This window comes from Anser cygnoides, chromosome 2, assembly GCF_040182565.1.
Source record: "Anser cygnoides isolate HZ-2024a breed goose chromosome 2, Taihu_goose_T2T_genome, whole genome shotgun sequence".
Classification (NCBI taxonomy): Eukaryota; Metazoa; Chordata; class Aves; order Anseriformes; family Anatidae; genus Anser; species Anser cygnoides.
Window position 1 is genome coordinate 26,058,243 of NC_089874.1, and position 15,345 is coordinate 26,073,587.

The window sequence follows — 15,345 nt, forward strand, 5'->3', positions numbered from 1 at the left end:
ACTTTATAGTCATTAGATTTACAAGTGTTACTGGGGGTGTGCTTGGGTTCTTTCATACCATCACCAACTTAAAGCTAGATACCTGTTAGAGAGCCTTCTTAGCTGGGGTTTCAGTAGAAGAAATTAAATTTCAGGGGAGATAAGCCAGCTCTTTGGAAATTCTGCTGGAGTGTAAGTAGTAACTAATGATTCATTCCTGCTGTCTGTTGCATCCAGGGCTGCTTGCAGTGATGTGAACACTCATGAATGAAAATAGCATTGGGTTTTTTTATGCCTTGGGGTAGAAGTAGCAGGTGTTTAGAACTCCTTCATGTACAGACAACCTTAAGATTTAAACTTTGCCTTCTAAAAGCTTACTATCTTTGAATTTATTACGCCATTCTGACCTACAGCATGCAGGAAGTGCATGTATATATATCCTTATGCATACACAGATATTGAGGCTTGTGTTTGTTTAAGTTGGGTCTCTGAAATTAATGGCCTCCTCGGTGACTAACGTACACAGTGACAGAAATGCGTAATAGATCACCTCAGACTGAAATAGTTCTGGCCTGAGTTTTTGGCAACCAAATTTACTTACAGAGAGCTTTCCGCTTTCATCCACTGGGATGAAGACTCCACCTAAAGGAGGGTGAGAGAAGTGGTCTGGTTTCCCTGGCTTGTCTTCAAAGAGAGTTGTCCAGGTGGGTCTGCCTTTTCCCGCCTGGAAGGCTTAGAGGGCTTGGAGGGCACGAAGTGAAGGGGGTGAGTGTTGACCGTCTGTCTGAGAGCAAGGGAGTGACTCAGCAAGTCATGCAGGGACCAGCTTATCCTTCCTTCACAAGAATAACCATTTCCTATGTTTTGAAATAGATATCAAGACAACAGCTGTGAAGAAAGGCGATGAATATGTCATAAATGGTGGTAAGATGTGGACAACATCTGGGTGCCAGGCGGACTGGATGTGCCTGCTGGCAAATACGAGTGAAGGACCTCCTCATCGAAATAAATCTCTCATATGTCTGCCAATGGATCTACATGGTAATAACAAAGAACTTTTTTTCTTCTAATTTGGTTTTGTTGGTGTTTTTGTGTGTGCATGATACAAGAAAGTAAGGTGTTTAAGATAAAGGACTACACCCATAAATGCTCTTCTGAATTAAATGTTTCATTGTCATACTAAGTTGATTCTGAAATGCATTTGTACCCACACTTCCACAAAAAAAAAAGTAGGGGAAAAAAGCAAATGAGAAGGAAATCGAACATTTCACAGACTTCAGTTTGGGATTCCCAAGCCATTTTATGTGGAGAGTTATTTTTCCCCAAAATAAATTTAGAAAACCTGTTCAGAGACATTCGCATGGGAGTATTTCATAACCTTCTGTGAGAATGAATCGACAAGTTAAATCACTGCCAAGGAGAAAATTAATGCCTTAAATAAATCATTAAAAATAGAGCCATTTTTTTAATTACAACATCCGATGTCTTTTAGTTTTGAAGAAGTTCCACAAAACTTTTATTTTGGTTTTCTGTCCAGAAAAGACTTGAAGTTCCAAATAGTCCTCAAAACAAATAACATATTATTCAATTTCCATAGATCTTTGCTACATATGAACGATATGTAAAGTGTTCTCAAATTATATTTCCCAAATAGTTTTAAACTGTAGTTTGGGTGAGGACAGTGAAGAAATACATCCTGACCTAAGAGGTATAAGTTTCAGTGTCCACATGGGGTCTGTTCCTGAGTAGTCTGCAGATGCTGTGGCAGTATTTTATTGTATGCTTAAAGGACATCATTAAAAGAGGATAAAGTTAAGGTTACGTTGACAGAAACATTTTACAGTGAATTTTCTGGCTATTGAAATTTAAATTTGAATAGCTTTAACACCTTTGAAAGGTTTTAAACCTTTTTGGCTTCCAACATCCTTGAAAAACACAAAATAAATGAGGGTATCCCTAACTGCATTAATTGAGTTTTCTAATTTCTAGAAAATAGTCTTTCTCTTTTAAAAAGATCTAGTGATTCTTAGGAAGTTCTAATCTTTAAACTGGCATGATAAATATGATGATGGGTGACAAGAAAATATTAAAACGTGTGGCATTTTTGTTCATTCAATTTGGAGTATATTTTGCATGAAATACATGTCATTATCAGCATTTAACATGTAGGGAAGTCACCTAGGTAGTGAAGTGAATGTCTATGTGTTTACTTCAGGGTTCAGACTGAGAACGAAATCTCAGGTCTCCAGTGTTGCAAAAGAGTGATTAGAGCACCTTAGAGCTTCTTACAAGTGAATTTGAATACAGAGTAAGTCAAGGAAGGAAGCAAGGTGCTTTGGGAATTAAGCTAGTGGGTTGTGAGGTTCTAAACAACTGCTTATGCAAAACCGGCTTTGAATGGAAGTTCTCAGAAGACTCAGCTGATTCACCTGTTGATTTTGGCCAATAAGTGATGAATGAATGTGGTAATTCAGAGCCAGAATCTCCCAGAATTTCCCGATGACCTTACTTATCAGTCATCTGCATAAAGTTTCCCTTGAGTTTTCTTTTTCATGAAAAAGTCAGAGTGCAAATGCAATACTGCTTCTCTGAAGTCAGTTCTCCAGAAATACCAAAGCAGCCAACCCGCTATTACAGGTGGATCAAATATTCACAAATTGACTCAGAGGTTTTCAGGTACTTTGCTAATTCAACAAAGACCTGTGAATCATTGTAGCTTTATGGGGGGTTATTGTTAGGCCACGCAACCTATACACAAGCCTGCTTTACCTGTGGTAGACATATTTCGAAAAATAAAAAAAAAATTGCTAGAGTCACATGAAGTTGATGTACAGATATGTAGAAATCTTCCTAGAAATATAAACTGTAGACCTCCAAGTGTTTTTCTGTGTGATAGATACAGATATGGACCTCCAGAAGGGTCATTGTACCCTGACTGGTGGCCTTTTGAAGTATTGAGATGGCTGATTGTGCTCAGTGGGTGGAATTTCACATCAGAAATGAAATTTTTCAGGGAAACAAAGAGGAAAAGTATGAAAAAGGCTGCCATTTGACACAGATGTGAGCAGGAAGCTCAAGCTGCTATGTTACATCCTAAGGATGTGTATCTGCCAAAGATCACACTCTTTACAGGGCAGCAGACCAAGACTGTACAGGAAGTGTCTAGAGGACATCGCAGAAGGATGCACTATCAAGCATCTATAGGTGTAGGTATGTCAAAACTCAAGAACAAGTGCAGTGGAGAAGGCGTGTGTTATGTCTGACTAACTGCTGCAGTCTCCAGGCTGTGTGGCAGGGCATTGAAGAGATCCGTGGTGCAATGGTAACTCATTTCTTGCTAGCAGCTGGGAGGAGATGGGAGTCCAGCGTTTTTCACAAAAACCTAATTGTTTCATACATGCAGAAAGTGAGGTAAGGAAAAAAATGACAAGTATGAAACAAATTATTAGCTTCAACAACCAGTAATTATTAGAGATATAAAGTGGGATTTGCTTCCTCTGATTTTAGGTTTGTGCAGGGTCTACTCTGGGTTGAAGAAAATCATGGCCTTGATTTGACAAACATTTCTGAATACCTCTCTTATAAAGGGAATTTTGATAACTGTGGTTAGGTAGGTGTAGACTCCTCGTACTAATGATGTCTTAAAAAAAAGAAGTCAATTTCTCATGTGATGAAAGAGAATCTAGCACAGTATAAAGTGTCTGTGCGTAAGATATATAGACAAATGGCTTGCAGCCCCAGTCTGGGACATAGTTGTGCACTGGTTTGTCCTGTGAGTCATGAGATAGTACTTGGATAAATTGCAAAGAGGAGATAATAAAGAGAAGAGCATCCAGGAAAGGAGAAAGAACATGTTTCTCAAGTTGCAATTTAAAATGTGTCTCTTTCCACTTGTAATGGCACTAAATGGTGGCAGGAGAGAGCGACTCCCTTTCTCCCAAGATAGAATAAAGGAACTAAAAAGAGATTGTCAGAAGTTCTGGAGGAGTGGGAGAAAGTGAAAAATCAAGAAACAGTTCTGGAAAGAACTGCCCATGAAGAGATAGAGTAATCCATCTCAGTGATATTGGCAGAAGTAGTACAAATGGCTCTGCTAGAGTGATTTTTAGTAAGGCAGGCACTTGGCCTTGCTAGACTGAGATATGTGTGTTATTAGATAGCTTGTCGTTTATTTAATGACAAAGTCTGGGAATTATTTGGGCAAATGATTTCTACTGCTGCTGATAATTTTAAGTATATAGTACTTCTCTGAAGAGAATTAAAATAATTAAAGGAAGTAAAGGAAGATTTTGATGTCCGTATTTTAGAGAGATGATTATGTATCAGTGTCTTCAAAAAAGAGAGAATGCAAAGCATAGCATATGCTAGCAACAGACACTACGTGAGACTGACGGAGATTGGCCTCTTTCTGAATGAGAAAGAAGAATCTCAGAGCAAGTGAAACTGGTAAGGCTCAACAAAGGAGGCAATGCTGCTAGATTCAGGAAACTTGAACACACCGCCCAATCTGTAAGAAGTATGGATGGAAGTCTTTAACATGTTTAGCAACTCTAACCAGACCTGTAAGAGCTTCTTCAGCAGTTGTTACCTTATGTGAGCCTGGGGAAGCACTCAGTAGGACTGATTTAGCAGTACAAAGAACTGCAGTAGTTGCACTTCATCTAGCAGAGTCCTTAGTTAACATCCCAGTAACAAAAGCAGAAAGTGCATCTTCACATGGGCAAGGAGCAATGATTACATAAAAGACAGCTGGAAGCAGACCAAAGACATGATCTCTGAAACTCTCAAAGAAACCAAGCAGTGATATTCCAACAGGAAAAGATGTTCCAGAAATCATTTGGGCCTGTAGATAGTTTCAGTGTGTGTTTGTTTAACTCTGATTTTAATACAGAAACAAACCACAAATGCTTTTCTGGCGTGACTGGGTGCAAATTGCTGGATAGTTTTCAATCCAAAAGTCAAGGATTTTTATACAGATGTTCCAGTTTTCTTCCTCCATTGAACAGCTATCAAAGGAAATATTCGTAACACATTATCTGTTTATAGATTGGCCGATGGAGTAGTCTTGAGTGGAAGGTCTGGAAGTCGATGTGGATATTCTTCTGAGAGCAGACTTGGCATTTGGAAATAGTGTCAGTATTTCATCTCTGCTTTGCTGAGAGATGAAACTTTCCATAATCTTATTCAGTGCTGCCAGAGAGGATGAATTTGAAGGAAATGACTGCAAACTCCTTCTGCCTCCAAAACCAAAGTAATTTTCACATGGCTGAAGGCCTCCTGTCACCAGGAGCTTGAGAGGCCTGTTTTAATTCAGAAAGAGGTGTGGAAGCCAAGGAAGTACAGAGAGGGACCACAACATTTTGTGCAGTGACCAACTCTTATTAAGCTGTGTTAGAGAGTAGTATAGGATAGTAAAAAATAGAATGAAGAGGAAAAAAAAATACCAGAATCCCACTCTGTCACAAAATTGGTTAGAATAGCATGTCTGTGGATAGCAAAATGTTTGCTTTTCTGTCAAACCCATAGAAACTGATCTGAAGAATGTTTCTTCTACCCATGTTGACTTGGCAGATGTAATCGGCATGTTTTGCACAAGTCCTCATATCTACCTGTTGGCCTCAGTTTGCCTCTGAAGCATTCTTGATTTCCATGCAGAATTTTCATGTGTTAAACCCAGAAAAACAAGGAGATAAAGGCTGAAGACTTAAAGGGAAATAACACAAAAATCACTGATGTCTGTCTAATTCTTATGGCACAGCGGTAAGCCGTGCTTGCATCTAAACAATAACAAGGAAGAACTTGTGGGGAAAAAAAAAATCTCGCTGGGAAATAAAACAGGAAGGATTCCTTCCTGGTGTGATTACATAGCTGAAGTGGCCAAACCTGAAGCAGTTTTGAGATCTGGATAGAGATTGCAACAGGATTTCCCTACAGGAATCAGTCATCTCCAACAGACAGCTGCACATTGGGTCAGAATCTATGCTGTATAGGGAAGTCAGTGGGAAAGCATACCCTCTTCACAAGGATGTCAACATAAAAACTTCAAGGAATGAATCACGACCCTTATAAACCCTTCTGTGACTCTTTAAATGCACTAAATAGTCTTTGTATGCCATCATAAAATACATAGTCTTAACAAAATTTTGAGTTGATACAGAATTGTTGGATGCTTGTATTTATAAATTGGAGTCTAACCTTTTTATTACTAGGAGAGAGTGATAAGATTTGATTATAAACCCTTTCTTCTACAGGTACCAGAAGAGATCAGAATGGGTTAGAAAGGGAGGGATAAATGTGGAAGAAAAGAAGGAAAAGAATTTCCATGAGTAGAAATTCTCTAGTTGCAGCTTAATATATAATTCTGTTTTCTGCCATTATTAAACATTTATTTACTATTTCACTGTAGTGCAGGCACTCAGCAAATACTGCTAAATTGAATTCCAACACTTTATTATAATGCACTAAAAATCAAACATAAGCGAATAAATATTGTATGTTTTCCAGACGTACATGAAGTAAGATTACTACTAGTAAACAATTAATATTTGGGAACATAAGGAAAATTAAGACCTTTAAAATTGCAATGTCTGATTTTCTAGTCAAATAAAGTGGAGAAAATTCTTAAAAATGGGATGAGCCAACTTTATTATTAAATTCCAGATTAATATCATGTTTTTCTTCAGGCATTCACATTGCTAAGAAGATAGACAAACTGGGCATGAGGTCATCGGACACAGCTCAGATCTTTTTTGAAGACGTAAGAGTCCCCTGCAAAAACCTCATCGGTGAGGAAGGAATGGGTTTTACATATCAGATGTTGCAATTCCAAGAAGAGCGGCTGTGGGGAGTAGCCACTGGTAAGTCATCGTTCGTGTTGCTGGGGCCTGGCAGGAGCACAGGGGTCACCCTTACTGCATGACTAATAGCACTTTCCTTTTATTGCAAATTATGACCTCTTACAATCTGTTTTTGAAATCTGTCATAGCCTGAATACAGACAACCTTCCCTTTTAGTAGGAAAGCTTGAAACAGAAAGAAAATATTTTGTGAGGTATCACAGAGCCTGTTTTTGATTTTCTTCTTTCTTTCAGTCTGTTCTGCTGATAAGAAAAAACAGCATCATGTTATGCTGGCTACAGATGTAGTAAAAGGGTATAAAAATACTGGCATGAAATAGAAGAATGGTGACTTTTCCTGTAGTGCAGTAAGCAATGATGTTTATCTTTATCCTAGATTTTAGATAATTAATTTAGTGGCTGTGTAAATACAGGATTTAATAGCTTTGTTTTTACAGATCTGTTTTGTCTCAATACACATCGGACGTACATGATACAACACCAAATTCGTTTCCCTGAAGATCTGCTGCTACAGAGTTTCTGTTACTCTCAACTCAGGCCATACCCAAGTCCACATGTTTGAGATAGACAGATTCTGGATATTCCAGATAACCAGATCCAAGTCTGGATTGTGTATCTTCAGCCTTCTAACCTTCCCCTTACCCCATAGCATTTGATTCTTTAACTTAAATGTAATGTGGTTCACTATGAGAAGATTGAAGATTGGTCCTCTTTAAATTTCAGGTTTGTGTAAATAATCTCCTCAGACCTGTACTTCTGTGCATACACTGCCTGTTCCTGTCTTGGTGTGGCTGGAGAATGGGGAATTGTACAGGGTGATTTTCTGATTCAGTGACCAAATTTTAAAAAAAAAAAAAATCACTCCCTGTTATGGGTTGATCCCAGACCAAAAATTTTGGAGTTCAAATGCTTAAAACACCTTTGGTTTGAGCCAATGTTTTTAGTTCAGTCTGAGATAAATGGTACATGTGAGGGCTGTTGTAGCAAAGAGTAGGAGGCCAGGCTTGCACAGGGATGACGCTGCAGACTCTGACAAGGATGAGATGCCCTGTACTGCTTCTGCTTTTGCAGTGTTCACAACATTCATGGGATGGAGATGAAATGAGTTCGGATCATTCCACATGAAGTCTCTAGGCCTAATACTAAAAGCATGAATTGGGAATTGCCTTACCAAGGACAGTGCTGTAACCAGGGGCTCCAGGTTTTGAGAGCAGTTGGCCTCTCTCCTCTCCTTGTTTTTAAAAGGTGAATAGTCCCGTGAGCCTGTGCCTGTCCTCCTCACTTACATAAGGGCCCCAAGCACCAGGCAGTCAGGGTGTAATTGCCTGCGAGCTGCAGGTGCATGTTCGCCATGGCCTCCGCAGGCCGGGTGGCCTTGGCTCTGCCGGCAGCACTGTGCCGGAGGCCTGGAGCCTGTGCTGAAGAGCTGCTTGCACAAAGCCATCACCATTCAAGCCTTGGATGCTGGCGTACACTGCAGGCACAGTGCATGTTCAGGTGGCAGTCATGGAGAGCCACATGATTCCAGTCTGAAGGGGTCTCTGGTGATCCCCTCATCGTGCCTCCTGGTGAAAGCAAGGCTGATTTCAAAGCTTGATCACTTTGTTCACGGCCTCGAACAGGCAAGTTTTGAAAATCCTGAGGAAAAGAGTATTCCTGCCTAGGCAGAAATGTGACAGATCCAGTGAACAGAGTAGTTTAAAGCAGTTTTCGGTCCTTGGGGGTAGATAGTACAGTAGTAGCCTTGGTGTAGGAGTGTTTATGCCTCCAAGGTGACCGACCTGTATTTCTGGTGCCCACCATCAGAAGTCCCTCAAGTATCTGACCTCAGATTTCTTTGCTTATCACAAACATATATTTTCCAAAGCTTGGGATTAATCTAAAGGAGTCAGAAAATCAGGCAGTTTGGCAGGAGGCTGTTTTTCTGCAGACATATTTTACCATCTAATTTCTCTGTGAGCTTCATCAACATAAAAAGAAGTCTTTCACTAATCAATGACAGTGCTATCAAACAGCAGTTACCATGTCACGTTAGGAGAGCTTATGAACAGAACAGAAGAATTCGCCCCACTGAAATCTTTGTGGGATTTTTTTTAATTTATGTAGATCTACTGTGCCTTGTGCTAATTACCTTCGAGCTGTAGGTAATTCGAGCTGTAGGAGAGCTGTATTTCACCTCTCCTCATACGCGTGGCTGGTCACCACAAGCCCTGCTGCAGCAAACAAGTGAGAGTCCCTTCCTCCTCAAAGCAAAAAGCCACTTCTGAAACATAACCAAAGTTTACACAGACCGTAAGGGCTCGATTAAGCATTCGTATGCTCAGTTTGGAGTCTGTGTTAAACAAAACGATCATAAACGCCAGGTTGCAGTGACATTCCCGGGGCAGCAGAGTCGTGTTAGTCATGCCCCGGGCGAGAGTGATGCGTGGTGACAGCATCAAAACACAAAGCCCAGCAGGTGAGATCACTTGTGTTCAAAACCACCGGCAGCTTGGTGCTCTCCAGCTTTGCACAACACCCTGGCAGCCCATGCACTCGTTCAGGAAGCGGGACACCAGGTTCCAATTTGCCTTGTTGCCAGAATGACGATGAGCAATCTGGGAAGGGCATCTTCGGTCCCTGCTGCCACCAAGGGAGATGCAGCTCCATCCTACAGTGTCTTTGCTAGGAAGGAACCAGGCCATGCTGTGCCCTCTGGGTCATTTTTGCTTTTATCCACTGACGATCTGACGTAAAATGCTTTGAAGAGCACTGGAAGCAGGAACAAGGCTTAGGTCTCTTGTCACATTACAAAATTCAGAAGAAACCAGTTGTAGTAAATGAGAGAGTTTGTCAGAGTAACTGATGTTCAGAAGAGAGCCGTTTGCCTGATGGATGTGGTTTGTTACACCACAATGTTACAGGCACTGCTAGCTTCCAGTCCTACAAAGAGTTTTGCATTGGTGCAACCACAAGTGTTTTGCTGAAGGCTCAAGTATTCAAGACTATGTGCATGCCTTCAGTAATTTCATGATTAGGTCTGCGTGTGTTCGTCCAAGTCCTCATTTCTGGCCCTCAGAAGGACATTCCTGTGCCTTCCCAATTCACGACCATTCATGTGACACTGAAAATTATGTTTGTTTTTTTCTGAACACTTCAAGGGCTGCTCTTAGCTTGCTTGCTTCAACTGCTTCCTAAAACTTGACAGAGGCAGTTCAATGCCACTGCAATTCTTTTCTTTCTTTCCTTCCTTTTTTCTTTTGTTGTTGGTGGTGGGTTTTGGGGGGCGTTGTTTTTTTGTTTTTCCTTTTATAAAGTTTTTTTTAGTATGAAATATAATATGGTTTAGCCTTCTCTTTGTTTACTGGTTATCTTCATTGTGGCCAAGTATTAGAATGTGTGTGGGGAGTTTTCTTCCTTCTCATTCTTCTTTCTCTCTTTCTCTCTTTCTCTCTCTCTCTCTCTTTCCTTCTCTCTTTCTCTCTCTTCTCTCTCTTTTTTTTTTTTTCTTATTTCCTTTTAAAATATTTTTTCAGTGAAAGAAATTTAAAACAGATGGAAAATGAATTACCTGGAAGGCTTTTTATTTTTATCAAGCCTATGTTTTTCAAGAATTTTACTTTGCAAAATTTGGTCACAGGTGTGCTCTTTTCTTCCAAGTGGCATGTTACCAAAGCCGTTGTTAAAAGTCATTGCCTTTCCTGCTTCATTAAAGGGGAAGAGCTGCCACAAACCTCTCCCGTGTTGTGACACTCAGCAAACACCATCACTTTGAGGACCTGTTGCCCTGACCACAGGAAGGGAATGTTACTATGGCAAAAAGCAAACAGTTTTCCTGTGAATTGCTTCACTTGGAGGCCAAGAGGGAGTTCAGCATGTGTGTGAGAGAGCAGAATGGCACTTCTCTAATGACTTCTATCTGCTCCTGTAGCCTGAGTTTTATGAGCACCATTGAGTCACGGCAGGATGACAGATCCTTTTGCATGGGCAACCCACGTCCGTAAGAGACAGATTGTTTAGCTCAGTAGAGAGGGATCAGTGACCGCGTAAGAAAAATGTTTTAGTTTCCTTTTTTTGTTGGGTGGAGAAATAGCAAGGCAAAGTGTGTTTACAGTGAGCAGAAGTTTCAAGTGGGAAAATGTAAGTTGGATGGAAGTACGAAGAAAAGATTGTTCTGCATCTGGCAACTGCAAGAGCTTTCACAATGCTCTGCTATCTGGTAGACAGCATGGTCCCTATCCTGCCCCTGAGTGACATTTCCTGCGTGTGCTGTCAGTCAGACAGCCTGAGGCCAGGTTTGCCTGAGGATGGGAAGAACATTGTATGACAAAAGAGGAAACAAACACGCCAGTACAGTAAAAGGATGAAAGTTTAGAGAGAAAATGAATTTCACTGGTGATAATGTCATTTCTCTATATTTATCATGCAACTGGCAAAGTGTTTTGTGCTATTATGTTGTAATGGGCTGCTGGCAGTCGTGGTATTCATGACATGCTGTGTTTCATTGCTGTTTGCTTCACAGTCAAGCTTTGCCATTTCAGAGCTACGCTTATAGCTCTAAATACCTGTCCTGAGAAAATCTCCTTTCTTTATTTTTGTGTGCAAATGGCAGTTCCTGGAATAAGCAGAAGGGCAGTGATGACAGCCAAGGAAACAAGGGAGGATGGGTTAGCTGAGACGTGGGGCAGGAAGGAGGCAGTGAAGCAGAGAAGTAAGCACGGTGAGAACAACCCTCCCGTGCTTCCTGCTCCCAGCCCTGGTGCGTGGTGACAGCCTGAGCAGAGATGGACCAAAACCCCATCGTGATCTTCAGCCCTTTTGCAGCTAGGACTGACGCAGGTGCTGTTCTGCTCCTTCCCACCCAGTCCTGCAGCTGCTTTGCCATTTCCCATCTGGATGCTGGCAACCAAATGAGCCATGCTGGAGCACCTTGCCCTGACAGACCTATTCAAGCCTAATCCCATGCCCTTATTCCTCCCACCTCTCTTCTGCTGTCCTAGCACTGGCACGTACTGTTTGGTTTCCCTCCCAGCAGCACAGCCTCAGCTCCATGCTTCCCGGTTTGGGGTATGGAGCAAGAGGTGCCTGGACGCTTCTTGCTTTTTCTGTAGCATCTCTCCAAGCTGGAGACCATAGGTAAACAAGCAAAAAAGCTGTTAGCATCATACATCTTACAGCATTGTGTTACGTGGTCTTTTGGGAAAACGGGGGTGTTCCTTTTGTAAAAGAAATGTAGCTGGAGAGAGCGATTTATTTTCCTGTCCAGAAAACCAACATTAGAGTGGCAGCACAGAATTTACACAGAAGAAAACAAGACTTTACTATATATGTTTTTGTTTGTTTGTTTGTTTTTCGAAATAAACAATGTGGATAGTTGTTTAAGAAAGGGGGGAGAATATTAAGGGAATGAGAAAAGGCGTTCACCTCATGGGATGTGGTGGGGACAGGATGCAAAAAGCAGTGCTGTGTGGAAGAGCTAGTAAATGACCATGGTGGGAAGCAAAGTCTGCATATGAGAACAGTATAGGGATGTATATGAGGATATATGAGAGCAGTATAGGGATGAAATTTAAGTAGAGGTGGTCTCAATATTGATGCAAAAAAGAAGAATGGAAGCACACCGGGCTCCTGTGAGGAATTTGCATGTGGGTACCTCCAGGAGCCATGGCAGGTGGGAAAAGGGATTTTGTAGTAGTCCAAGGCCTGGCTGAATTTTGCATTTCAGATACAGATTTTTGTTTTTCAGTTTCTAAAGGTGTGTGGATGTGGATACGCATATTTTCAAAAGAGAAAATGTGGTACTTATCAAACAGATGGGTTTGTAAGCTCTCTCTCTACTCTCCCTACTGCTTGCCACAATGACATGGGCCCACGTTTGCCAAACAAAATTCCCCACAAATTCGGCACCTGCTGTTGTCCTAGCAAAGCTGCGACAGACTGAAAGCCGATCCCATCACTTCAAGGCTGGTTTGTCTTGGAAAGAAAACACTCTTCCTTTTTCTTGTTTGAAACAGGGTCGCTCTAAGGTTGGTCAGAAAAGAAAAAATGCAGCAAACTAGTTCACTTACTTCAAAGCAGTCTCTCCCATCTCTCTCACCTGTTTTCCAGCCGTGTCCTATTTTGATTCTGCTTCCATTAGAAGCACAGCTTAGGATTCACTAAAAGGGGCTGTGAAGCTTCATATTTTCTCCTTCCTTTCTTTATTGGGATTGGATCATGGAATGTAATCAGAGTCCGTTCACTTTCCTTGATCTCTAAATAGATTTCTGCCTTCTTCCTTGAAAGCTTCCCTGAATTTACATTTCTAGAGCATTGCTCAATGTGCACACTGCCTGCCTTCAGATTTTATTTTGGGATTATTTCTGCTGTTCAGGACACAGGTAGCATGGAAAGCAGGAGTTCCACAAGCTTGTGGTACAGCCCCAGATGGCATATTAAGGGTAAGGGTTACATGCTTGTTATTATGTACTGCTCTCTGTGACTTTGCTGCATTCCTCCCACTCCCCTTCATTCTCCTCTGAGTTTGGCAGTTCGGGACTCAGGTGGAATAAGGATAAGGAATCTGTTTTCAAAGGTACAAGGGAATGCCAGACTTTTTTAGGAGTTGAAATTCTGCACCCCAAACTGAGCATATGGAATAATTTACTTCAGGAAACCTAATGTATTGTTTGTAAAAATGTATCGTTTGTATTGGGAAAAAAAATTGTTTTCAACAGGAAGGAAAAAAACAGATCTGGGTAAAGCTATGTCTCGTTCTGTGCTTTGCTTCGCGCAGTCCTGACACCGCTGGAAACAATAATACAAGAAACCATTGAGTACACTCGCCAGCGAAAGGTGTTTGACCGGTCCGTGCTGCACAACCAAGTCGTGCATTTCCGCCTGGCAGAGCTGGCCACCGAACTGGAGCTGCTGCGCTCGCTGCTGTACCGCACTGTTGGTGAGCGCCCACATCTGCCCTCCCAGACGTGTTTTTTCTAATGCAAAGAGCATTGGCAGGCTGAAGGAATATGGGGAGATGGTTGCCAGGCAGTGGTCAATAAGTGCCCGTGTGTAACTGTGCTTTTTTCATCATTTTTTAGCTCTCTATGTGGAAGGCAATGATGTGACCAAGTTTGCTTCCATGGCTAAGCTAAAGGCCGGTCGTCTGGCCCGTGAAGTGACTGACAGCTGTCTGCAGTTTTGGGGAGGAATGGGATTCACCAGTGAGGTGCTGGTGAGCAGGTTTTACAGGTAAGCGAGTGAGTGGTGAATGTAGGAGGTTTCTTCACTGCAATTTTCCCTCTTAAATACCCTGCTAAAAGATCACACACCGGAAAGGCCACCAGCTCCTGGCTGATGACTGTCCCACTGCACAGCCTTTCACTGATTTACGTTGGAGCTCTGACTGCAGTCCTTGACCATGCCACAAAATGGCACCCCCTGTCCCATTGACGTGGGGGTGACTGGTGTCGGGAAGTAGGCTGGCTCTTCCTTTGCCAACAGTTGGCCAAACTACAACTATGGGGTTTGAACTACCCACAGGTTAGCTTGAATTTCAGGCAAAGAAAGTAAACTCCGTGTTTTCCCTGATGGTCCTCGGGCATGTGCTAGGCAGTATGACAATGAAAAGAGGCGAGGCCTACCAACAAGTGATTTTTTTTTTCCTTTGCTCTGTGCTTATAAGCTTGATTACAGGAACAGAACTAAAACAAAGCAGTAGCTTTTCTCCTAACTCTGAGGGACCAGTGAAAATCAACTTCATGTTTTTTTCCATATTTCCACCCTAAACGTGTGTCTGAAACTGGAGTTCAGCACTGGACTCCTGTGGTGAGCTCCTGCTTCACTGCAGACAGAGGGACTGGTCCTGCCCACGGACCTGCAGCAGTTTCTGAGAGCAATCTCCATGCGATTAGTCATACTAGGTACCTTGTGAGACATCTGAGAGAAGTAGCTGCTTCCCGCAAGTTTTTAGATCATTAAAACAGCCTTTTTTTGCAAATTAAATAAGCCCCATGCCAGGGCCTTGAAATTTTGCAGTGTATCTACTTCTACAGCAAAATTCCCTCTAAGCAAATAGTTTTCCTGGCAGCCGTGCTGGCCTCATGTCCTATATTGTGTTGGAGGACCAAAATGGAACTTAGATTTTGTTCTAAGAGCAGATCTCAGTTCAGCCCTCATAATGCAATACCTATTTAATGGTTGGAAAAATTAGTGGTTCAGTTAGTTCAGAGCTTTAGCAAAGGCATCTGTGTAAAGTGAGAACAGAACATGTTGAAAAAATACTGAAAAAAGCGTATTTCTTTATAATAGATTGATTTGTTTGGAGTAATGAGAGCTTCTCCCCAAAAAAGTAGAAACAGAGTGTTGAAGAGTGGCATGTAAACATATCAGTGATTTCACGGCAGGTCTCTTCTGTACTTCTCTATCCAGTACAGCAGAGGAAGAGATACCTTCTGATGTTTGACTCCTGTCCTTTACTGGTTGATGGGATAGGGGTGGGGGACATGTACACCAAACACCGAAGTCAGGCCTTGATGCCCAACCCATATAGT

At 41.7% G+C, this 15,345-nt stretch overlaps 1 protein-coding gene across 5 annotated transcripts in view; it reads left to right on the forward strand.

The window, feature by feature from the left end:
- Nucleotides 1–15,345, forward strand: part of LOC106039669 (probable acyl-CoA dehydrogenase 6) — a 96,938-nt gene that overhangs the window by 67,383 nt on the left and 14,210 nt on the right. For all 5 annotated transcript variants that reach the window (XR_010829125.1, XR_010829126.1, XM_066991730.1 and 2 more), the window contains 4 exons: nucleotides 853–1,020; nucleotides 6,663–6,836; nucleotides 13,590–13,751; nucleotides 13,894–14,044. Coding sequence is in view for 3 of the 5 variants with exons in the window: in XM_066991730.1 (XP_066847831.1) it covers nucleotides 853–1,020; nucleotides 6,663–6,836; nucleotides 13,590–13,751; nucleotides 13,894–14,044 (655 nt within the window). In the remaining 2 variants the exon portion in view is untranslated. The remainder of the gene's footprint in view (nucleotides 1–852; nucleotides 1,021–6,662; nucleotides 6,837–13,589; nucleotides 13,752–13,893; nucleotides 14,045–15,345) is intronic.